At 39.2% G+C, this 26,534-nt stretch overlaps 1 protein-coding gene across 3 annotated transcripts; it reads right to left on the minus strand.

Annotated features, from left to right (window-relative positions):
• Positions 1-40: 40 nt before the first annotated feature.
• Positions 41-25,827, minus strand: ppp1r9ala (protein phosphatase 1 regulatory subunit 9A-like A). 3 transcript variants are annotated; one of them, XM_020931893.2, is made up of 20 exons: positions 25,686-25,827; positions 23,475-25,240; positions 7,833-7,965; positions 7,638-7,758; positions 7,429-7,533; positions 6,721-6,847; positions 6,184-6,339; positions 6,031-6,084; positions 5,415-5,644; positions 5,191-5,287; positions 5,007-5,109; positions 4,745-4,896; positions 4,125-4,410; positions 3,984-4,041; positions 3,737-3,811; positions 3,459-3,660; positions 2,952-2,996; positions 2,105-2,221; positions 1,460-1,648; positions 41-1,284 (listed from the first exon to the last, which is right to left on the minus strand). In XM_020931893.2, exons 2-20 carry the CDS (start codon positions 25,083-25,085, stop codon positions 1,102-1,104), a joined length of 4,044 nt encoding a protein of 1,347 aa, XP_020787552.1. In that variant the 5' UTR covers positions 25,086-25,240; positions 25,686-25,827; the 3' UTR covers positions 41-1,101. The 3 variants fall into 3 exon arrangements, with proteins under 3 accessions (XP_020787552.1, XP_055009424.1, XP_020787554.1); XM_055153449.1 differs by lacking the exon at positions 2,952-2,996; XM_020931895.2 differs by lacking the exons at positions 2,105-2,221; positions 2,952-2,996.
• Between the last annotated feature and the right edge of the window lie 707 nt (positions 25,828-26,534).

Here is a 26,534-nt window from a genome sequence, read left to right on the forward strand (position 1 = left end):
ATATGCTGCTTCTTATTGTATTCTTGAGCAATACACTAAATTCCCCGAGTACCACCAGATCTAAACAAAGTTTACAATGGGAGTAGCATAGCCTGAGTAGTTCTTAATTAGGAGTAAACAAGAACTGCTGAAGTCTTGGTGTACCACCAGTGGGATACATGCCAGTTTGAGAAACACTGGTCTATACCCAAGATTTGCTACATCCAACTGCTTGGAAAAGTCAAAAAGCTGCTAATTTGTTTTATATGGTTATATATGTAAATGTCGTTTGTAGTTTTGAATGCAAGACTTAAATGTAGGTCTCAGTTAAAATCATTATCCATCCATTAAGATGGATTATATAAATAAAATTTATCAAAATGAGATAAAACACAATTGTTAGAGGGAATTTGTTCAAAATAGTTTATTGATGGTATATGTACCAAGAAGTGTTTGTGAAGACCTGACAACGGCCTTCCCCTCCTGTAGCTCTTTGTACAGAAAAAACATTTCATAGTTTGGCCTCACACTGTGCAGTCAGGTCTGTGTCCAGGGCACTAGCACATGGCACCAGTTAGTACACAACCCAAGGACCAAAGACAGTCACTTCACTTGCCAGTTTGTCGTCTTAAGATTGGACAAAAGATGACCACTCTATTCTACTTAGTAGAAAATCTCAGATACAATAAAACAATGGCCTTTAGGTAAAAAACAATGCAGTTATAGGCACATGTATAAAACGTATTTATACATTCCAACCTTGTCATGCCCCGCAGCTTAAAGACAAATATAGTGCTTTATCTGTACAATAAAATGGTTGTAAAAGATGCAAGTTACACTATGACAAAATATAAAAAGCAGTATACATTGGACTGCCACAACTACATTTCCACTGAAGACATGTAGATTAGAAGCTTGTAGCTTTATAGTGGGAAAAACCTTTTGGTCTCATATACATTTCTGATTTTTTAAAAATATAGTCCTTTAACTTTGTTAAAAGATTTAGTGGAAAAGAAAGTGGAGGGACCAGTGCAATGAGCAGTGGTGTGGCGGTGTGGACGTAAACACTGGCATAAACAGCCCTGTGTGTGTGGACTTTATGGGGTGAGAGCAGCTGCGGCCTCAGCACACAGAGTCTGTGCCGATGGGCACTCTCCCACTTCGCCGGCCCTCCTTTTCCTTCTCTTTCTCCTTCTTCTCCCTCTCCTTCTCCCTCTGCTTCTCCAGCTTCTCCTGAGCCTTACGCATTTCTTTCAGCTTCTTTTTGATCGTCGACCGGTCATTCTGACTCGACACACCAAGGGCCTGAAACACAGGATTTAAAATACACTGTAGTTTACACTGTAGGACTACTGAATGCACTTGAGATTTAGCAGCCACAAGAGGGCAGTAGACAAAGACAAGCCCTCTACGGTGTCTCAAGTAAGTGATCATTTGAGAAGCTTTTATTTAAACATAACAAGAATAGAAGAATAACCACCTTTAATTTGTCACTGTCTAAGTGCAGCAGTTGCTGGCCGTCCACTCCTTTGGCAGTAAAGTCGGGCGTGTACTGGTCCATGTTGAGTCCCATTAACCAGTGGCACACCTGCTGACAGGTCCACTCGGGCACAGGGCGGGTCTGCCACTGGTAGTCTTTCCCCGTGGACACAGGCTCATCGTCCAGTGTCTGAAAAGGCAACACACACGGCATGAGACTCAGGAAGCAGCCATCAGACGCTTTACACAGGAGGTGCCTGTGATATGCATCAGCCTGTTTGCAAATCAAATACTTTTGCCTAAACAAAAAAACATATCTATAAAGTTGGATGGTTACAGTGCACATCCAGTGTATACATGTGCGTGCATTCACAGCTGAGTAACAAGTCACACTCTTTCTACATTCAATGCCACATCGGATGCAAAACAGCACTGAACAGATCCTTGTTTTGGTGTGCTAAAAGGTAAAAGAAAGTACCAGCTGACCATTCTCACAAAGTCTAAAGCCTCACAGCTGAAAGAGAAACAGAGGAGACACACACATGCACTTGTTTTTGAACGCCTCCCATTCAGAAGCACAGTAAAAAGAGAAACTCAGAGCATGCCTCAGACCGTCCCTTTGAGCCTGTGCAGCAAGACCACTCACCTCACTGGAGGAGAAGACTAGAGTGTGAGAGCGCCCAGTCAGATTGGGTTCAGCCACTAACCCAGAGATGTCTGAACTGGGGCTGCCTGGGTTACAGTCATCTATGACTGACAAACTCTGAAACAAGCGAGACAAGGAACGCATTTACTTCAAACAAACAGCACATCAGTACTTCACTGGGGAAGGCAAAGACAGCACTACAGGGAAAAACTCAAATTAGAACGTGTTATTAAAATGTATTCTGACACATGTGGTGCTAACAGGACTGACCTACCCAAACACACGTGAACATGCAACAGCTCTACCACCCACACCTACAAACCCTAAACTACAGCACTACTGGTACTAGTGAAAAAGACAGAGGTATGGGGTAATGTTTAAATTATTAGCAATCTTCTAGGAGGACTGTTAATTTATGATTAAACATGGATCTTCTTGTTATTCATTGTTTGTTGCACCAGCTAATGTCCAAAGATTTCAATGTCCGCACTTCAAGTCCAGTGCTTTTTTAAAATGAAAAACTTCAGCGATAGTGGCAGTTTACATTTTACACATTGGTGGATATCACACTCAGAAGAATGCCCAGTTTTTTTCTTTTGATAAACTCAAATAATTCATTTGACTTTCAGAGTGATTCTTTGTCTACATAGCTCGTGCAGCAGTAAAGGGAGGATTACAATTGTTTTAAGTTTAGTTTATTGTCAACAACACAACCACATACCCAAGAAACCTCTGATTCTAAGAGTGCACAGTGGTGAGAATTATACTCCACATACTACAACTGTTAGAGGAGAGGCGTAAAGCTCTACTGTGACGTTGGTGAGAAATACAAAAGTTGATACTGTACCACATCTAACGAGCGACTGAATATAGAGGACCAGGAGAGATTTGTCTGTTTGAGGGAAACAGGATTCAGTCACATTATTAGACAGCTCCAGGAGCAGGACCACTTTGTGTAATCTTACTTGAGTCATTAGGCCAAAGTGGTGGAAATACCAGGACCACCACAGCCTGTGTGACACTCAGCCAGGCGTGTCACCAGCCACTTTTCATCTGCCACTATTTGTAATGACACAAAAGCCTTTGCTGTAGGCTGACTGTAGCATATGGGTCCAGTTACTGTCTTTGTATCTATGTTATTTGGCAAACTGGTCACGTGTTGCAAACAGGAAACAGACATTCGATTGGACTGCACTAGGCTGTTTTTCCGTTTGGTTAAAAGGTATAATGTAGAGCAGCGCTAAAGCAGCATTATTACTGCATGTTTGTAATTGGACTCAATAAATAATGGGTGATTTGGAGCTGCCTGGACAGGTGTCCCTTCTATAGTGTGTCTAATGGGAGCTATGGTTACCTTGGGCTTGCGCTCCTGGCTCTGCTCACTGCTGGTCTCTGTGGCCACATAGGGCAGGCTGTTACTGGAGCAGGATGGGTCTCTCTCTCTGTCACGGTCTTTGTCTCCAAACCAGGAAAAGGGCATGCAGGTTGGGACGGACGTCATGGACTCTGCTGGGGACAGGTTTCCTCCAGACTCCTCCAGCAGCTCAGCTGAGCCCCTGTTAAACAATAGAAGAGTCAACATGAAGGCCCACTATAAACTAAACACTGTACAATGTACGGTTCTTTTTGTACCTGCTGTCCAGGGATGCTCTCATGGCTTCTTTGTCTTGCTGCTTTTTGCCTTTGCCCCCCGACTTTCGCAAGCCTCTGTTTCATAACAGCAAAAATGTGTACCAGTTTGTCCAGAACATGACGTAGAGTAACAATGGTCGTATTATATCCCAAGTCAACATTAAATATTTGAATTAATCCTTTTAAAGTTTAGATAAACAATGTTAAATAAACAAAGAGTAATAGCTTAAACTAAGGTCTAACTCACCCAAAATCAGGAAAGCGCCTTTTGTGTTTTCCTGCAGCTACTGGCTCATTCAACTCCTCTGTTGGCAAACCCCCCAAAACAAAACACTTGAAAAACAATCCAAGTAACAGTTCACCCTTCTTGTGACAAGTGTATGTTTACCTTTGGAGCCCTTGGTCTTTCCCTTTGACTCTTTCTTCTTGGGGTTTCTCATGAAACCTGGAGAAGTGTCCTTGACGGGAGAGGGGCTCCCACAGCTCTCGATGCTGTCGCCCTGTGAAGGTGACAGGGACGGGCTGCTGGACAACTGGGCTTGGTCTTTGGAGCGCTCTGGATCTTCTCTCTGTACATTTGTGTAACACACAGGCACTGGCAGAGACAAGCTCTCTTGCCATGACCTCCTCCTCCTGGGGCTCTCTTGCTCCTCTTCATCGGCATCTTCAGCTTCCTGTAAGAAATATTAAAATATTAGCTAACCCTAATCTACTAGAGATAAACCACAAGCTAAATAATGTAAAAACTGTGTATCTTTTTGTGCCATAGCATGTACAGTGTGTGGTACTTCAGACAGAATTTTAAGGGATAGAAAAGGGAATCAAAACACATGACACAGATCTGATGTCTTATTTTTAGTACTTGTGGCTACCTTTTTTTCAAGTGTCCTAAAGGTTTTATCGCTCATAATCAGATTCTTTGTAAGTGTGCAATAACTAAAAGATTCCACTGTTATCAGAGAGACTACTTGATGAATAGATTCCACAGTTGATAGGTACATATCTGACCTGAGGCTCCGGTGAGGGAGCAGTCAGGCTCTCCTTCAGTTTGCTACGTGATGGAGGTTGGCGTTTGGCTTTGAGGGCAAGCAGGCCTTTAGCTCTGTGTGCACTTGTGTCCAAACGCTCTGTCTCAGGCACAAGCTCCGCCCAGTCCCGCTCTGAACAAAACAACAGCACAGATAAGAATGCAGCTCTGATTGAATCATTCACCAGCTTTATGGTCCCTGTGAGAGGCTCCAGACTTGTACTTTGCTCTAATTAAATGTACCTGTACATGGCAGTGAGTCATCAGTCTGTGGGCTGTTGTCAACGGTCTCTAGTGTCTCCTCTCCCGGTGACTGTGAGCTCCCCCTGGATTCCAGAGCCGCTATCTGCACCAAAGAGGAGAAGTCCAAATGTAGACTTTCCACAGATTTGCTGTGAATAAGCATTTGTTTAAGCGGGTGGCGTACCCTTCTCTGCAAACTGTCTAGTTGCTCCTTGTACCACTTGTCTTTCTCCTCAAGACTTTTTTTCAGCTCCTCTTCCTTCTTCACAAAGTCAATCTCTCTGTGAAGGCAAAAGTGATTTGAATTGCAAACAGCTTTATGAGGATTGGACACTGTGCACGCAAACGTAGCAGTGGCATCCAATAGTGACTACAGTGCTGTCGTAGTTCTGACGTAGTAAGACTTACTTCTGCTGGTAATCCTTGAGTAGTTTCTTGGCCTTGTTGTACTTCTTATCCAGTGCCTCGTACTGGGCCTGCGTTTCGGATAATTGTTCATTGACAGTTTTACACAGACCCTGTGCTTCCAGCCAGAAACTCTCCAGCTTTAAAATCTTTTCATTGTTCTCTTCCAGCTTTTGCTCCAGCGCCGTCTCCCTGGCTTCAAACAGGGATTTGTCCTCTTCTGAAATTCTTAGCTACAGAAAAAAAATACACTTAATTTAAATGGCCTGCTATTTTTGTTATTTTCTGATCTGTGGTATGTTTTAATGTTGCTTCCTCATCACAAACATATCAGGAGTTGTGTTTTGTTTCATTCACACATGTTTAACAGAACCCTTGCATATTTAGGCTGGGTTCTTCTCTCAAACTGAAAAATGTGTGAATGAAACAAAACACAACTCCAGGTATATTTTTGATGAGGTAACAACATTCTAACATGGCTTAAGCTCATAGGAGACAATTTTGCGTAATATAGGACCTTTAAAGTTCAGAATTAAAAAAATATTAGAAACATCCACTCACAACAAACAGTAGTTAATACCAAAGGTTAATGATTAAATTTCACAGTCTGTTAACATACCTTTTCAGTAAGTTGATTTATTTCCTCAACTGCAATGCTGTGTTTAAGTTGAAGCTAAGTGAAGCAAGATATTTCAATGGACATTTTAGTTGAATTCACAAAATTGAAATAAAACTGTATGTATTATAATTCCATTGGTGTGCTAAATGCTACCTCTTTGAATCTGAAGGCCATCTGGGAGCTGTCCATGTTGGTTGGCATGAACAGGGCTTCTGAATGGGGAAGCTCATACACTTCTACATTGCGTCCGGGGGAGAAGTTGGAGCCCAAAATCCTGTCATCCATGGCCTCGTCCTCATAGCGCTCCTCCTGAAATATGAGCAGACTTTAGCATCACATCCCGAGCAACGCAGCCTACGGTCCCAGGAATGTGTCACGCCCAGTGGCACTATTCACAGCTCCACAGCACAGCAATCAATATGTTACATCAAACTTTGGGAAGGAGAAGTGTCTGTAGGACATGTATAAAATGATAAAAAAATATTCAATACTGCAAAGTTATTTAGGGTCTAGTAACATTTGTACAGAGGTCTAATGTCCAAATACCAAAGGTGGATATCGGAGCAAGATCAAAAAAAATAAATATTAGGAATTTGTCAATAATTAATTTCTAATGAAAGGATTAAATCAGGTCAAACATCCAGTTCAAGTGCACAGATTTACATTGTAGTTTCTGTGCTCCTGACCCACCTCCTCTGTGGAATGGTCGTAGGCGTCGTCCAGGTGCTGCTGTTGGTTCTTCTCCTGCTCCAGTGTCTCACTGATTAGACGAGCCACTTCACTCTGGGTCCCCGGCTTCTCTCGACCAATCAGAAACCTTTGTGTTCATGTGAAGAGAGAGTATGAGTAGAATGGCACGAGTTGCTAAAATAAAACATACTATACGAGTTTTAACTACCTGTGAAATTAAATATCCTTGTTTTCTGACAACAGCCAACAAACTCATGCAAGGAGGAAATGCAAATATGCACACTGCTGTGTGCTACATCTATCATTTGCCTATGACTAATAATTAACATGAGCTACCGAATTCTATTTGAGACATGTCAACATGACTCAACAGAACTGAATTTTATTAACTTTTGAATATTTGGACAAACCTCACAGTACGGCTGTGCATTTCATCAGATTTTGCAATGAAAACATATATTACCTCACCCAATAACTGCAAAATTACATAACTGAGAAAAAAAGCTTAATATACACTACTTCTAAAGTGCAGTCTACACAGCGTTCTATGTTTCTGTGAGTTGGAGCTTTTCAAATTGTAGAATGAGTTCATAATGAGTTTATTTCATGCTATATGTTTCTTACTGTGAATTCATCAGTCTGCTCTTTTAATTTTAAGCACAGATACATAATAGTGATTCTTATTTTTCCATAACTGAACTCCCCTACCTCACAGTGCCTTTAGTGTTCTTCAGGACAGTGGCAGCAAACAGTTGGGTCACTCCCACCAGACTGATCCCATCCACTTCCACAATTTGGTCATTCACCTGTATCCTGCACAGTCAAAGTAAAACCAATGAGCCAGTTAACACATAAACAAATAAATAAATATCCAACCAGTAAAAAGAAGCATGGAAAATGTTTACTGTTCAGCTCACCGTCCATCTTTCTCTGCTGCCCCTTCCTCTGTTATCGTTTTGACAAAGATGCCGAGCTTCTCTAGACCCTGGTCGGCTCCCACTCCCATCCCGATGATGCTGATGCCCAGGCCGTTGTCTCCTGGAAGCAGAAAACAGAACAGTTTAAGACACAGGTCAAAGGGAACATCTAGATACAGGGTCTCCTCCACTTGCCCTTTTCGATCTCCACAGGAAAAACATCCATTTTCTCCACTCTCTTCTCCAGCTCGTACTCTGCAGAAGCTGCCACTGGGTCCACGTCATCATTGCGCCGGTCATAATCTTCATTGGAGAAGGTGCTGAAGACCTAGGTGTTCAAATTTGGTCAATTAGCAAAACAATAGGAATGCTCAGTGTTGTGAAATGATTAATATCAGCCAAAGTTAAGTGTTTTTGCATCTCTTACAATATAAAAAATGTATTTGTATTTAAAATTTTTACATTTTTAATCAAGTGTTTGTACAGTAAAGAATACACTGTATACTCAATTTCGATACCACAATGATAACAAAAAACTCTATTTCTTTAGACAATAGAATGTGATTTTGAGCAATAAAAAAATGTACTTTTCGTGTGATGTTATGTCTATGTAATCTATCAGTGGTCCAGGTAGGTTCCACGATGGTCCATGGGCGTATACTCTGCTCAAATAAGTATGCAGTTTTGATACTAGTTTTCACATTGATTAGTATCAGATTTTCAATACATTTGACAACCCTATTCTGAATTGCAAAATCAATCTTTTTTGTAACATGTAAATAAAACCTTTTCTCCAAATGTCTGTAGGGGCTTAATATGTAACAAATGTGTGTTGCAATTCAAGAAAACTGAACAAAGTAAAAAAGTGAAAGAATTTATGAGGAACTGTTGATAGACTACACACACATTTTATGATGACGTTTATGAGCTGGCCAATATGCAGAGCAGTGCTTGAGTGTGATAGGTTGATTTGTAGTGCGAATTATGAAGTGCAGAGGCATAATGTAGCGTAGTGTGAACAGGCCAGAAACTAGGACACAGCTGCAGTGAATGGAGCACGAACCATTGTTTTTTTTGTTTTTTTTAAAAAAGGAAAAAAAAAAGCAACAAGTATGCATTAAATATGAACTAAACTACTATTTACTATTTATTACTATTTTACTTGTACGTATTTATATAATTATGCCTTATTTGACACCAGTCTCTTACTATTTTTGCTACTTATTTATATAGAATGTATTCTTATTACTGCTTATATTTTTGCTCTTTGTTATTGTAATATATTGTGATAATTTCCCTCGAGGATCAATAAAGTCTGTCCAAGTCTAAAAAATTTGGATGAATAATACCTACTAAATATATGCAATAATTTTATACCAATTAAGAAGCAATTTATAACAAAAAGTGGAAAAATATGTTGAAAATTACATTATATTGATGATGATGATCACACTGGGGAGAATTCTTTCCAAAAATTTGCCACAATTTACCCATGACAAACTCATTTTTCTGATACTTTAGACATGATTTCAACAAAATAAAAGTGTTTTCTTGTATTTGCATTTTTCACATAATAATCTCTGTGACGTTAGAGGAGCCTGAGCCCACTGAACAACACTGGGTGATCGGAAACATCGGAATTCCCTACCGTGATGTCATGATTCCCACGAGGAAGTGAAATTTTAAACCAAAAAAAATGGCCAAACTGGGAATTCAATAGAAGTTTTAGTAAAATCTCTTGTGGAATGTTTCACAGTATTTATTTAAACCGTCTACCTCAGACATGTCAAACTCAGGCCCGGGGACAAATTTGGCCGGCAATATAATTATATTACATCGATCATATCAAAAATGTATTAGGGATGACCCGCTGGCTACAGATAGGTTATAGAGACATTATTTATTTAAAATGTTGTTATTATTTTATATTCTGCTTGTTCTGGATTCAAAGTTTAAGCAAAACTATTATTAAACATTTATTTTATTAAAAAAGGTTTAAAAAACATATCTTGAAAGAAGAGAAAACATGCAGATGTTGCTAAAATTTGTCAATAAATATTTAGTTTGGCCGATGACTTAGTCCCAGTTTTTAATTTTGGCCCTCTGTGAATTTGAGCTTGACACCCCTGGTCTAGCTTCATGGAGTCCAAACTAGACCAAGTTACAGGTCAGATCTATGGAAAGGCACAGTCAGAATGCCTGTATTTCAAGGTATTTTATTTTTTTGTTATTAAACCACCTGTAATTGAATAAATGTAAAGTAGAGCTATTTAATGTCATACTGTGGAATATTCCAGGCAAAGCAATGACATATCCATAGAAACAAACCGAAAAGTTACACAGTGCAGTCTAACTTGTTATAGCCACTTTAATTATGACGTAAACAAAACCCTTATCTTATTATCTTATCTCACCAACTTACAGAGGGAGGACCTTTACAGGCGAATTAGACTAAGTGTGTAATTTACCTAATAGCACTGATAGCATGGGGCTGAACGGTTCACATAATCCACATAAAAACACTCCCAGAAACGAGCTACAATATTGTGCAGCAAAAGGATTGGAGACAGCCATCTGCTGAGGCTCAGTTGTGAAAATGAACTAACAGTGTGCAGTTTGTGCTGTGTTTAGTCTAGATTAGCAAGAGCAGCAGCAGGCTCTGTGTGAACCGGCGTCTCTGAAAATATGGATCTGCAGAGAGGTCTTAACCAGCCATTTCCTGTTAAGTGATTTTGAATTAACACGCTATTAGTAATAATCGTAAATCACAGCAAAATGTTAAGCTCCATTCAATACACTTCTAGTTCTGGAGTGAATTATGTATCAGCTGAGCCAGAACAACTATTATTCCACATAAAAAATAATAAAACCTCTAACTCCAGGCTTAAAGGTGCACTGTGTAACCTGCCATCTACCTTACATTTATTAAATATTTATTGCGATATTTTGAAGAGGCTAATATAATTGTAGTTAGGACACATTTCTGCTTTTAAAATACCTTGAAAAGATTTTGGTATGAATTATTTCTGTCATCATCCCAAGAATTCAAGTAAAAAGCATATCTTCATGTTGTCTGCACTGAAAAGAATCATGGGATATGTAGTTCCCCATGTTTATAAGCCATTGCTACTATAAAACCATGCATTTACGCAAAGGAACTTGTGATTCGATACATTGGGACAGCGCACGATATTACTGTGAGACTTTTGATGATACAATATTGTGATATTTAGGTTATTGTTACGTGCCTATTCAATACACTTCTAGTTCTGGGGTGAATTCTATATCAGCTGAGCCAGAACAACTATTATTCCACATAATAAAATAATAATAAAAACTCTAACTCAAGGCTCAAAGGTGCACTGTGTTACTTTTCAATTGCTTTTCACCTGAGTGTTTCTATGGATATGTCATTGCTCTGCGTGCAGTGTTCCACAGTATGACATTAAAGATCTCTACCTTACATTTATTAAATTATAGGTGGTATTTCTATCTCAAAAATGCCTAGAAAAACAGGCTTTGACTGTTCTGACTGTGAACAGTATTGCCTCTCCACAGATCTGACCTGTAATTTGGTTTGGTTTGGTCTGCATGAAGATAGAAAGGTTTAATACCATACTGTGAAACATTTCAGACAAAGGAATAACATCTCCATGGAGAAAATAATTTGACGGGCCCTTCACCAGAAATGTTACACAATACACTAGGGATGTAGCAATAACAAAAATATTGTGATATCGTATCGTCAAAAGTCTCATGGGATGTCACAATACATCGAATTACAAATTCCTTTGCTTAAATGCATGGTTTTATAGAAGCAACATCTTAGAAACATGTGGAACTACATATCCCATGATTCATTTCAGCATAAACAACATGAAGAAATGTTTTTACTTGAATTCTTGGGATTACGATGGAAATAATTCACACCAAAATCTTCTCATGGTATTTTAAAAGCAAAAAAGTGTCCCATCTCCAATTATATTAGCCTCTTCAAAATGTCGCAATAAATATCGTACAGTGAGATTCATATCGTGATAATATTGTACCGTGAAAATTGGATATCGTTACATTACTAGAAATGATAATATAACATTACACTGTATATGTTTAACACCACAACTGACCAATATAAGAACATAAATCACCAGCTAATGAAGATAAATACAGAATATCAGCCATACATTTAAATATGTATTCTTAAATTCTATTCGGATACAGGGTCCGCTAACCGTCTGTTTCCATTGTGAAGTTATTGTAAAATGTTCAACAGAATGATGATTATCTTGTATGTATCTTCAGCAACAAAAACACATGTAAATGAAAGAATGCAAAATAGATGAGTTTATTTTCTTGCTGTGGAACATTCCAGGCAAAGCAATAACATCTCCATGGAGACAAACAGCAGGGAAAAAAAACACATGGCGCTCCTTTAAAAAGATACCTATGGAGACATATTGGATTAGATGTTAGCTCCCTCACTGGATTAAAACGTGATTACAGAGATGATCCTGAGAATAGTCCATCCATGGCCCCCTGCTTGGACATTACTGACTTAATCTCAGAAAATCATTAACTCCTGCACCAGCGTCACAGGAGCGAGAATATTGGTTCCACATTGGTGCCATAAAGCGTGAGGAAGTACTGTGATGTTGCCAAGTAAACTTTTCCACACCCCAGTCTCAGGTCTGCCATGTTAAGACTTGCGGTATCACCCACAACAATGTCCTTTTGAACTCCATCTTTGTGCCAGTTGAATAGCCTTATATAAACATCATCTTTCGTATTTATTTAGTGACTTATTTTCCCGCTCTTTTGCTTACTCTGTGCCTGTTATTTTAAAGTGCCTGTATTTATTTTCTAATCTGTTATAATGTAATTTCCTCATTGCAAACATAATGATTGATTGATTGACTGATTTATTTCAGTCACAGGTATATTCTGACATTTCACAGACAGTCATACTTCACTAGCCAGGCTGGCGCCACCTAATGCCTCTGCTGAATTTCATTTCTCACCAGCGACTAGGTCAGGAATCAGAATACACTAGACTGTTCGCAAAAACCCCGGAAGTGCGAGTTCAGGCACCAGCCAATCAGTGAAGAGCCATACATTCTCTGTTCGGCTCTGTGTTGGGATTGAGGATTTAAAGCCAGAACAAAGAGAATGTTTGGTGAATTTTATCAAGGGGAAAGACATTATTGCCCTTCTTCCTATGGGATTTGGGAAAAGCTTAATATACCAGTTAGCCCCGTTAGCGGCGCATTACATACATGACTACCAAATCGTGACTACCAGCAGCGATTGGATAAATGAAAAAAAGTACCCGCCTACCATCGAGTGCACAAATTCTAATGTTGCAAGGTCAGACGATTTCTATGAAGTGAAACCGGCTGATGAATCAGGGTAATACTTAACATACACAGACGAAAAGGTGTAGGCTGAAGCTTGAGCTTATTATGCCTATTCTTTATTCTTTTGTCAGAGCATCATCTTGAAACCAGTTCATCTTCATAAATACAGCAAGAGGAAACAAATAAATCAGTAACAGTACAACAAAGTACTATAGCACAAACTAAATATCATAATTCATGTATCTGCCCTGAGTTGAACTTTTAAACTTCTTTATAAAATGGAAGAAAGTGGTGCACATTTTTAGGTCTTCTGTACAGCTGTTCCAGAGATCCACCCTTTTAGCAGATTTATAAAATTTCATAATGTTTGTTCTGATTTTCTTTTTGATAAACATGGCCGTACCTCTGAGCACATATAGGCAATTTTAGATTTTGAACATATTCTGTAATGATTTTGACAAGAGATTTCTGTTTATTTTGAAGTGTAAAAGTCAACTAAATCATAAAACTTCAGAATTTGAAGGTTTATAAATAACACATTGGTTGGTTCATTATAAGTTAATAATGTGATTGCTCTTATTGCCTTTTTGCAAAGTTTTTCTCTCAAACAGAAAACATTAAACTCCATGCACCTTCACTAGAATCATTTGGATAATTTCAGCCCTAGGATTGCTCATCTCTACTGAATTTAAGGTAAAAAAAAAAAAATGTAGTAGCTGTTAACATGGAAACTACCACTACATGACTTCACAAAGTGGAACATGAACTGTGGAGACTAACAGACTAATAAAACTCAAACATGTGTGAATGAAACAAAACACAACTTAAGATACGTTTTTGATGAGGTGACAACATTATAACATGTCTTAAAGCTCACAATAATCCATTTTGTATAATTTAGAACCCCATAATTCAATCAATAGCTCATTTTTTGTGAAGACATATGACAGAAGATTAAATGCTCTGGATTACGCACACGAGTGCAGCTCTGTGGTGAAGAGAGGAATGCTTTTCAAGGGGCCTCCAGCCTCCCTCTGCCCACAGCTCTCCTCCCTTTTTATGTTCTACTACAACTTCTGGTACTGTACCCAAGCCCTGTGCCATATATAATGCACAGAGAAATATTATACCCAGTCATCACTAACCCTCAGGCAGATCCCACCCTTAGACAACAAAGAGAAGTCAAGTCAAAGTGCACCATTAGTAAATACTCAGGGGCTCAATGATTTTACAGACTTATTGTTAAGAACCAGTTGGGATTAGATGAGCAATTTCTGTATTAAGATTTGGAGTCAATTCACAGTGCACATTTTAAAACACATCAACAACATTTAAGACATTTAAGATACATATGCAACTTTTTGGAGGTGGATTCCATGGAAATAAGAAGTTAAAAAACATTTTGTAAACATTCTCCACAACGGTTTTATGCCATACTGTGGAAGATTATAGCCAAAGGAACAACATTTCCATGGTAATAAGTGAGTGAATGTCCTCCTCTAAGTCAAAAAAGTGTCAGGTTTGTGGAGATCCAAGTCTGCTCACAGTAAGAACGTGCATTTTTCAAAATATTTCAATACAATAAACAAGCAAAATGTTTGACTAAAAAAAGTACTGTGGCTTTAACTAAAAAAAAGGGATATGATTGCAATTGGTACAATCTGTTAAAAAAAAAAAAAAAAAAAAAAAAATCACAATTTCCATTTGACTAGATGAATCATCCTGTATAAAGTTGCTCGTTTTGAAATTGTGGGGAGAACTCGATTCTGGAAGGAGAGGATGACTGAGAGTGTGTCGTGTTAGTGAATGTTGGAGGATTTAAATTGGAAGGGCAAAGCAGTGACAGAGAAATGTGATTATTTTTGTTTTTAAATGTCTACAATTTATTAAAGAGTTTGTTTTTCCCCTAAATGGTGCCCTTTTGTTTTTTTGGTTTAAAAAAAGGAAAATCTTTATAAAAATGGATTATAAAATGAGAAATTGTATAAACTTGTAAAAAGGTCCATTGTGTAACTTTTCAGGTGGAGGGTCCTTCAAATGCTTTTCTCCATGAAGATGTCATTGCTTGGTCTGGAATGTTTCACAGTATGGCGTTGAACTTTTCTATCTTCATGGAGACCAAACCAGACCAAGTTAGAGGTCAGCTCTAGGGGTGTGCAAAAATATTGAAATATTGATATATCATATAGTTTAATGTGATGATACAGTATCGATGTCATGGGCTGCTGTATTGATATATCACTGAGACAATTTTTTGGTATATTTTACTAAATTATTTTGTCACAGTGTTACAGTTTTGTTGCTTGTTTAGAGAAAGAAGACTAATTTTAGCAACATTTGATATTTTCACTGTTTTGATGATTAAAATGTTTGTGTTTCATAGGAACTTAGCACAAGAAGTAGTTTAACAAAAACTTTTAGTATCACAGACATTATTTATTTTATTTTTATTATCAAATCGAAAGCTCACTGTATTGAGATATGTATCTTATCGAGACCTGTGTATCGAGGTATGTATTGTATCGGCAACTCCTTAATGATACCCAGCCCTAGTCAGTTCTGTGGAGAGACGACCCCGCTCCCAGTCGGAATGCCTGTTTTTCTGATATTTTTGAGCTATAAACCCACCTGTAATTGAATAAATGTAAGGTAGAGCTGTTTAATGTCATACTATTTCGGGCAGAGCAATGACATATCCATAGAAACACCAGAAAAGTTACACAATGCACCTTTAATGTTAACATATATTCCCTAAAATATTTCCAATGCTGTTTTATGCACTCCAACTGCCACTGGCTGCTTGTAATACAAATCAATCTGTTGGGAAAGGCTTTAATTCGAGAATGTACTAACTAAAGTGTAACTCTTGCACATGAATGCGCAACTAATTAAAAGAGTTAAAATTGGATTTGCAGAACTAGAGCGGATATTCCATTAAACAAGCTTTTCTAGCACAGACTTTAGAGACTGGAGTAATTAAGGGCTGAAATATAGGCTAATAGAAAAATGGGGCTGCACTACATCATCAGAGCAGCAGCAGTTGGCTCAATTAGCTCGCACTGACTTCTCCCGTTGCCATGGAAGCGTAGGCCCTTTTCAAACAATGTCCCGTTCTCCACCGAAACCCAATCACTCAACTAGTGTCCTCCAGAGAAGACACACACACACACATAGAGAACTGGCTCTTTATGAGGTTTTTATTCCACAGGGCCCTGTACACAGCTCACCCTGTTACCCCCAACACAGACTATCACAGCAAATCCTCCTCTGGCCTCACTGTTCCACACAAAGACGCACAGCTGCAGGTCAGACGCTGCTCTAGCTCCAACCATTCACACAGAGAAGGAAGAGGCTATGCTATTTTATGTACTCTTTCCATTCGCAAAGGTTTCCATAAACGCTGAGCCCACAGTGTGAACCTATATGTCTTTAGCTTAATTCAACCTGAAACCAAAAAGTGTCCAAAAGTTGTATAATCATAAAATGTCCTATATATTACAAATTAACTCTTGTGAGCTTTAAGCCATATAAGAATGTTGTTACCTCATCAGAAACATACCTGAAGTTGTGTTTTGTTTCATTCACATATTTTTATTCGTGTGTCTACATCTCTCAAGCTCAAAACTATTTGTTCCAACTTGTGATGTCATGACGAAGGGCTGCTTGATTGTGGAAAAAAATCATTATCACAATTATTTTGGTCAATACTGAAATCACGATTATTCAAAATATTATTTTGTAGTTTCACGATGCATTTATTCAGTATTTCTCCATCTCAAAAAAAAGCACTTTGTTGTTGATAATTTATGCTAAACTTTCAAACTGAAAATAAATATAGGCTGAAAATCTGTACTTAGAGCAGTTTTGTGATGTATAGAATATGTATAAAATATACTTTGAACATGAAATAAGGCACAGAGAAACATAAATGTATCCAAAATAAACTATATATCCAGCTGTTCTATGATCTCTATAAAATAAATATCTCTTAAAAAATAAAAAAATATATATACTTAAATATATCCTTATTTATACAAAAATATCACCAAATAAACTTTGTTAAGCTTTAAATTGTTTCAACTCGATTATGAGTTTGGAGATCATTTGACACACAAATGGAAATTGAGATCAAAATTCAATTAATTGCACAGCCCTATCATGAAGCAGTAGTTTCCAAGTTAACAGCTATCTTTTACCTTTTATTCAATAGAGATCAACAATTCCAAGGATGAAATTATCCAAATGATTCTAGTGAAGGTGTATGGTGTACACAGCGCAGCACTTCCTTTATTAACACAACATCATGAGGTGGAACAGTGTTCATTTTGAGAGAAGAACTCGGCCTTAATATGCAGGTTTGTGTGTTAAACATGTGTGAATGAAACAAAATGTAACTCCGGGTATGTTTTTGACATGGTTACGATGTTCCAACATAAATCAGAAAATAGTGTAATATAGACCTTTTAAAACAATTTTCATTTCTCTTCTGCTCCTGCTCTAGATCCTGGGGCCTTCACCTGTTCACTCACTGCAGACGTCCAGTAACATCCCACACACCCAGACCCTCTCCTCTCAGTGCTCAAGGAAAAAAAAAAAAAAAAAAACTTGTGGGAACTGAGTCAGCAGCAATGAGGAGCCAACCAGAGGAACGCCTGTGAGGCCTGACCACTGGTTTAAGGGGAGCTACAAAAGTTAAACTTTAAGTGTGCTCCAGGTGCACCTACACACACACATCAGAGATGAATAATAATACTAATAATAATAACAGTACATCAGACATATATAGTCCTTTTTTGGACACGCAAAGGGGCTTTACAAACAGGAGATAATAGGAAACAGTAGAAATCATGGGGGGAATGCCAGCTGAGGAAGACATAGCTCTAAATATTCTGGACGGCCCTTCCAGTTACAGTAACTGTGTTTACAGTCACACAATGCTGTTTTCCCATTTTCCTTTGTAGCCTGAAGTATTTAACTATGAACTGGAGCAGGAAGAGGTGGAGTGTGGCCGCCTGCCATAGTGGAGTCATGTTTCCAAAGGAGTGCTAAGATAAACAGGTAGAACAGGTTTGTTTATAAATGGCCCACATAGCCCACTTTTGTCCTGAAACACTGGCTTTAAGTTTAGATTAAAAACACAGCTAGTATAAGTGTGGTGTGCTGTAATCACGAGAGAGATGGGACGAGACACAGTTTCTAAGAGATTCAGTGCACGGGAACTTTAAACGAGAAATTGAGCCATTCCGTTCACAATTTTGGCTTCAGGATTTTTTATTTATTTAATTTTATTTAAACGTTTTGCTGTCACTGTAGCATTACTTTGTGGTATGGCAGTTTCTCAAGAGGATTTACTCAGTAAAGCCCCTTTTATATCCAAGAAAAATGTAAAAATATAAGGAAAAAATTCTCATAAGATCATTTTTCTCCTGTGTGCACAATCTTGATGCAGTTTTGTCTCGCGAGGTCTTGTGGTACGAGATTTTCTCCTTTCCCTCGTAATCACATAATGAAGTGTTTGAGCCTCTAATCATTAGCACTTGTATGATGCCAAGTTCCTTAAGAGCACAGAGCAGAGCATTGGCATTCCGGCCTGTGTCCAGCGCCCACACGCCCAGGTGTCTGCGCCCACACTCGGGGTCTTTGTGCCGGGGGGAGAAGGGTGGAGCGCTGTGGCACACATTCCTGAGGCCAGCAGAAGACCCACTGCAGATAGGAAATAGAAAGCACAGCACCATCACACAGGCTAGTTGCAAGTTGAGTTTAAAGTTACACAGTTCTCAGGGACACAGCAGCATGCATATTGTGTATCAAAGTTTGACCTGACAATGAATAAAATCTACTGGGCCTGAAGTATCGAAAGATATCAGTATTTACTTCCTTTAAACTGAAATAAAATAAGAAAAAACTTATCAAAATGTGTTATGTAGCTGCTATTTATCCCACAAGTAACTACAGAACAGCATTGTAAAGATGTAAATATTATGAGACGTTCTGAGCCAATAACACCAGCAAATAATGGCCTAATTACATAAATTTACAGGTCCAACCAGTATATCAGCTGAACAAATATTTGGAGGTCATTATCCAATCCAGTCTTTTCATTATCAGCACTAAGATCCGATAGCAGTACTGGATCTCTAATCTGAAGCAGCTAAATGACTAATCCATAGACGCTAACTATGGCTCTATGGATAAGCAAACACTGAGACTGACCAGAAAGAATTCTGGCCTTACCTGTGGTGCAGACTGTAAATTTTGAAATTTTGAATCCTTGCAATTACTACAACATGAAGAACCACAAATCCCAGACACTGTCCAGACAAAGTTGACCAAGAGCCATGTCTGCTGAGTGTCTGCAGTGGTTAGAGCGCTCAGGACATACATGAAGAAATCTTATGTTGAAACTTTCTCCAGTAAGAACTTATCCAAACAAAAGAAGGCAACAGGTGATTAGCAGCAATGGAGAAGTCATTTCCTCACTCCACAAGAAATGGTGCAATGTGAACAAGGTTTTGCCAAGGAAGGACACTGAGCTGGCTGAAGAATGCACAGTAAAAGTCCTTTATTACACAAAAAGTACTCAGTTGTAAGCCATGTTAGAATGTTGTTACCTTATCAAAAACATATCTGGAGTTGTGTTTTATTTTACTGACAGATGTTATCAGTTACCTTAGTAGAGCAAAGTAGAGTAGAGATATGCAATCCCAGAGCTGAACTCATCCAAATGATTCGAGTGAAGGTGTATGGAGTTTAAAAACACAGTGGGGCACTTCCTGTATTACTGCATCACAAGGTGGAATAGAGTTTTCAATTTGAGAGAAGAATTCAGTTTAAATATGCAGGGTTTGTGTGTTAAACATGTGTGAATGAAACAAAACAAACTCCAGTTTCTGTTTGTGATGAGGATTCAACATTCTAACATATATGCAGATTATGTACTATTTAGTTTAACTGCATTTGACAGCACAAATCCTCTGTTGAATCTTGCAGTGGACTTGAGTCTCTGTTCAGATCATTCAGGTATGACTCTGTTTCTCTGGTCCACTTTCAGACACAAAGAGAGGCTTTCTTCTCCTCACCACAGCTACACTATCAAAAACACTCAGGTTACGTAGAGACCTGAATCCTGTTGTAAGGTAGAAGCATAAATCACTTCCTCCATTAGTCACAAGGGCGAAGACTGAAAAGTGAAACTACGGCGCAGGAAAGACCTTTAACTTATGAAATGAACAGGACTTTCAAACAGGACCAACTTCTGACCCTGTGGTATGACACACATCCACAGCTGTCACATTTTTCCATCTGCTGCATACATTCACCATAATGCAAACACAAAAAGTAGCACAGTTATCCTTTACATACTCTGCATTTGTCCCAGTTTTGGATGTACTAAAAATAAAAGCACTTCACCAGCATACAGAGAATCTAGTGGAAAATAGTTCTTCTGTGTAAAACATACAGAAGCGTTACGTCAGATTATGGATTGTTATTGGATTTTACACTTGAAATAACTATTGACTTTGGACACTAGTAAGTATAGAGTCATTTAGTGTCATGCTTTGCGTCAGGCATCAGTCATCTGTCATTATTTACATTGTGCGTATCTATGTTGAGGTAATGTTTACTTTACTTATTGTGAAATCACCACGAGATCACAGACAGTCCACACTTAAGCCTACCTCCTTCGGTCAACAGTAGGCTTGAAAAAAAAAAAAAACTAATGCAGAGATTCTAACTCATTGTTGCGTTAAATACTATTTCTATCTGTCACTACTAGGCCCGTCACGAAGTATGAATACAATTCTTCGTACTTGTGAGAAATATTTGGTCAATTTTCGTACCATAATGAGATTTAAGCTGTAGAAAGTCAAATTATGAACTTTTATGGTTACTAAGTGTTGCATTCTCTTATTTATTTACTGGAGTTTACACTTTTTTTTTCTTCTTTTCTTCTTTTTTTTCTTTTTTCTTAATATTGTACATTTAGAAGTGTTTTGTGGGATCATTCTGCTTTATAGTTTGGTTTCAATATTATCGTTTATCAGCTTTATTTGCTTTTTTATATTTACTGGCAATATATCGAACTTAAAATTGGTTATCGTGACAGGTCTATCTTGTCACCACAGTTCGGGCGCAGACTACTGTTATTTGTGTGGATTCCAGGTCAGCTTCTGGTCCCCTCTCCCAGGACCCCCCGCCATGACGGTCAGGACAGACGGAGAACAAGCCAGAGATAACAGAGCAGTTTGAAGCCTGGATAAACACGCGGACTGGGTGGAATGGACTGGAGTGATTTGTTCTAGTCGTGTTTGTCAAATGAGGATTAGATATGGCCACTGTAATATGAGTGATGGAACATATTGTCTTTGGGACTATCGCAGTGGAACATGCAGTAGCAAAAGGCAATGTTGATAAAACAGCAGCACTATCAAAAAGAAAAAAACAACAAAAAAGTCAAGTTATGTCATGTGCTCTTTCTGCTTGTTCTAAACCTGGGTAAATAGACCTACGGGTTAATCTTATGTCAAATAAAAATAACTAGGCTTGTTGTACTGTCCCCAAATTAAAAAGAAATGCAGAAAGGAAATAAGTAAAACCTCAATGAAAGGTGCAGTCTGTAGGGCAACTTGGTTATGGAAAAAAATCACGATTATTTTGGTCTCTATTGAAATCACAATTATTCAGATGATTATTTTTTAGTTACACGATGCATTTTTCAGCATTTCTCTCTCTCTAAAAAACAAAACAAAAAACACACACTTTGTTACTGATAATTTACGCAAAACTTTCAAACTGAAAATAAATATAGGCTAAAAATGTGTACCTTAGGGCAGTTTTGCAATTTGCGATGTATAAAACGTGAAATGAATAAAATATACTAAACTGAACATGAAGTAAGGCAGAGAAAAACATAAATGTATCCAAAATAAACTATATATCCAGCTGTTCTACAATCTCTATATTTAAAAAATTAAATAAATATTATTTATATATATAAAAAAAAAAATCTCAAAATAAATCATTTCAACTCGATTATATGAGTTTGGAGATAGTTTGACACACAAATCGAAATTGCGATCAAAATTCGATTAATTGCACAGCCCTATCACTCGAAGTTAGCAACCTGTTTGTCTCCAAGGAGATGATGTTGCTTGGCTTGGAATATTCTTGCATTTATTCAATTACGCCTATTTATATTGCTAAAAAATGGCCTGAAAAGATTGTATTCTTACTGTGAAGTGGGTCACCTCTCCGCAGATCTGACCTATAACTTAGCCTTGTGGCGTGACTTGCTTGTCTCTGTGAAAATAGCTTTAAGTTTAACGCTACAGTGTGAAACATTCAAGGCAAGGCAAAAACATCTCCGTGGAGACAAGCAGCTAGCACACCCTCCACCAGAAAAGTTACATAGTGCTCCTTTAACTGAATTTTTATAGTGATGGGACTGAGGAACATTATTTATCATTTTTAAATACTTGTGGCATAAAGGACTAAGGCTGTACAATTAATCGAATTTTGATCTCGATTTTGATTTGTGTGTCAAACGATCTCCAAACTCATATAATCAAGTTGAAATTATTTATTTTGAGATATTTTGTAAACAAGTATATTTATTTTATTTTTAAAAAATAGAGATTGTAGAACAGCTAGATATATAGTTTATTTTTGAAATGTTTTTGTTTTTCTATGCCTTATTTCATGTTCAAAGTATATTTTATTCAATTTATGTGTTATTCATCGCAAAACTGCTCTAAGGTACAGATTTGTAGCCTATATTTATTTTCAATTTGTTGTTGATAATTTACGTAAAACTTTCAAAATGTGTTTTTTGAGAGAGAGAAATGCTGAATAAATGCATCATATAACTAAAAAATAATCGTTTGAATAATTGTGATTTCAATATTGACCAAAATAAAAGTGCTAATGACTTTTTTCATAATGGAGCAGCTCTATAAAGGACCGTCAGAAAATAGAAGGCATTAAGTTGACTGATCAGCGAGGATTAAACCACATGGTTAAACAACTCCTTAAATTCCTCATCAGAGTAAAAAGTCCCTTATGAATCACATGTAAGTCTTAAGCTGCTAAAATACCCATTGACTCAGTTATTTCCCATCAGTACAGTATTGAATATCTTGGCCTTTCATTCACACATTGTGCCCAAGCTCCAGCACTGACCAGCAGCCAGCCCTTATGTCAACAAAACTTCCCAAAATATCCCTAACAACAGTTCTGTCCCCCTCGGGCTCCTTCCTCCTCCTCCTCCTCCCCCCCGTCTCCGGACTCGCTCTGAGACAAGCCCTAGCGTCGGATTGGACAAGATCTTCTGTCTCTTGTAACCTGAAGGCCCCAATTCTCAGCTTATGACTGTGCAGGAAACACCTCTGCTGATTCACACTGTGGTTTATAATGACCTGCTCCCTGCCCGTCCTGTCTGAACCAAGCACCAATTACTGACATGTAAACAAGACTGAACACATACCAGGATGGGGTCCGTGGAGAACTTAATCTTCCTCTTCGGGGGTGGGTCTTCCTCCTCAGATAGTCCAACCGTTTCATAACAATCGTCGTAGTCCTCCTCATACAGGGGCTCGTCTTCCTCATCTTCATTTTGTTCTTCATCCTCATCCTCTTCTCTCAAGACCTGGTCAACATCCCGATCATCCACAAAAGCTGCATTCTCGATACCGTACACAGGAGAAGCTCTGTCCACATTCACCTGCTCCTCTAGCTCGCTCTCCTCCTCCACACCTTCGTCTTCCTCACAATTGTCATTATGCTTTACACTTTCATTTAAACTACGGGTCTCTTTCGCTATCGGTCTCTCTGTAATGCGATGTCCGGAGCTGTGAACCTGTTTTTCTGGTGTAAAAGTTTGATTCAAAATTTGTGCCGACGCTTTGGGGCTTTCGATTTTCTCCTCGTGAAATACATTGTCCGTTTCATCCACGTCGTCGTTCTCCTCACTCTCAGAAGATTCGTTTTGTACAACCACCAGTTCGGCCCGGACCATGCTCACACCCTTGGACTCCAAAGGCGCACTGTCATTTGTCTTGTTGCTTTCAAAATATTTGTTCCTGTCACTGCTCTGAATTACTCCGCTAATCCTGGTAGAACCTTCCCCAGATGACGAAGAATGCTTGTACCCAGGGCTTTTGGGGCTAGTGGGCTCCGGTGAAGTTGGCTTGTGACTTGAACTCGACGAAACTGTCACCTGGATTGAACTTTTGCTAGTGGCATATGTTGTGGGTGAAGTAGGCTCTTTACATTGTGAGTTTCGTTGTAAGCTTTCCCTTATGGGAGAGGTAGGCACCAAGTACTCACTAGTGCTGTGCTTAGTAGGCGATAGTCCTGCCTTTGTGGTCTCTTTAGCATTTTCTTCCACATCATTTTCAGTCATGTAATTTTCCAGTCTTTTCGACATAGGCCCCGCATTGAGAGACACTCTGGCTGTGTGCTTCTTCTCCCCATCAGTGTTCTCATCTTGTCTAGACTTTGCTGTAGTGGTTGGTTCTGATTTAGCAGTAGTCTCAAATGATCCTGATGCTCTTCTTGTGCTTTTTGATTCTTCTGAAGAACTGCCGAGAGACAGGCGGCTCACAACTCTGGTCGGGGACTGCTTCTCTGACACCGGCTGCTCTTTGAGGCCTCTTTCAAAGAGTTTTCTGGTGACTGAAAACTTCTCTGCCAGTGCCACTTTATCAATCTCAACATCCTCCCCCTTGGGTGTTTTATCTGAGTTCAGTGGTTCGGGGCTTGTGGTGTTGTTAAATCTATGTGCATTGGTTGGAAGAGGCAGTTTTGGTGGGGACACGTCCGACTTCAAAGGCGCTTTTGCATCTTGGCTCTCCTGCTGCTGCCCATCCATCTGCAGGAATATATTTTTTATCTTGTTCACCCGGGTCCCAAAAGGCCTCCCCCTGGAGTCCTCGCGGGTGTCACTGGACCCATTTGCGTATGATTTGGAGGTGGCTTCAGATTTGGGTCCATCAAAGGAGCATTTAATGGCGTGGAAGTCAGACTTGTATGCATTTCTGTGAGGAGACGCGCTCCTCAGAGATCTGTCGCTTCCTTTGCTTTCAGCTTTAATCATTTTGCCCCGGATTGAAAACGCCGGCGCGGTGAACGAGCTGCTGGTTGGCTGTTGATGGACTTTATCCTTTTGCTACTTTATGCAAACGGCGCCGTGGGTTCAGTGGAGCTTCTTTGAAGCAATGTGGGTCGATAATACACAAACGGCGAGGCCATCTGAGGAAAGAAAACCGTAAATATGTAGGTAAATATGGGCCCATGTATCGCAGCAAACTTTACAAGAAACGCGATCTTTGACATGCGCACACTCAACAATATGATCAATCTGAACTAGTTAATGCGAGACTTTTATTAGCCCAATGTCCACTGTTAAGGGCGAATATATGTAAAGTTTGCTAGCATAGTACTTAGCAAGCAAAGAGTAACAAACTTTTAGTACATAACTTTGATAACTGCAATGCAGAGAGCTTTCACTAAAACACAGACGTACTGTTTGTAAAGCGACTGAACACAGTCCACACAGGTCACCGCTGTAGTAGACTAACTTGAGCTGATCTTTCTCTGAACAATTCATTGTGGCACTTTCAAGCGTGAGCCACTGGAAACGCGCCGGGTACGATAGTCTTCTTTCTGTTCATACACAACTTTGTAAATCTCTCACCTCGTGGTCGCTTTATTTAAATCCGCGCCGTCGAAACACGGTCTTAATAGTCCGTTTCGCGGTATCAAAGTTGTCCCTTCTTCTTGTTCACCGCCATCATTCTCCGCTCCACTGTTCCTCCTCCTCCTCGCGCACTCCAGACCTGTCCCGGGCTGCGCGCGCACAAGCAGGAACAGAGGGAGCCGGGAGCGCGCGCACATTCCAGGACTGCACCCCTCCCATCACCCACCTCCCCCCTCCCCTCAGCCCGTGTCTCCCTGTACTATGAGCCCTCAGCCCAGGCACTAGTGTAGTGTCTATGCGTCTATGTTTGTGTGTCTCTATCTGTGTCTGTGTCTCTTTGACTGTGTGTCTGTGTCTCTGTGTGTGTGTGTGTGTGTCTGCGTGTGTGTATGGGTCTGTGTGTGTGTTTGTGTGTCTGTCTGTGTCCCTGTGTGTGTCTGTCTGTGTGTCTCTGTGTATCTGTGTCTATGTGTGTGTCTGTGTCTGTGTCTGTGTGTGTGTGTCTGTGCCTCTGTGTGTGTGTCTGTCACTGTGTCTGTGTCTCTGTGTCTCTGTGTCTGTGTGTCTGTCTGTGTCTGGGTGCAAGGAGACACACGAGGGGCAGAGGAGAGCGGCGTGGGAAAGGCTTACAGGAGACGAGACTATCACAGTGCACCTCAAGCGCACCACTGCCAAAAGGCCTCTCAGGCTGTGAAAACAAATCACGGGTCCTCAACTCTGTTTTACAACTTACAGTGTAACAAAAAACTCCCAATGAAAGGAGTGTAAGATTATCATGCAATATGCCACCTAGCAACATCTAGTTTTTAAATTATGTAACTTTGTATGCAGTAGCTAAAGGTAAAC

Source organism: Boleophthalmus pectinirostris, unplaced genomic scaffold, assembly GCF_026225935.1.
Source record: "Boleophthalmus pectinirostris isolate CB_2022bp ecotype Guang Dong unplaced genomic scaffold, ASM2622593v1 HiC_scaffold_1, whole genome shotgun sequence".
In the NCBI taxonomy this organism is placed as follows: Eukaryota; Metazoa; Chordata; class Actinopteri; order Gobiiformes; family Gobiidae; genus Boleophthalmus; species Boleophthalmus pectinirostris.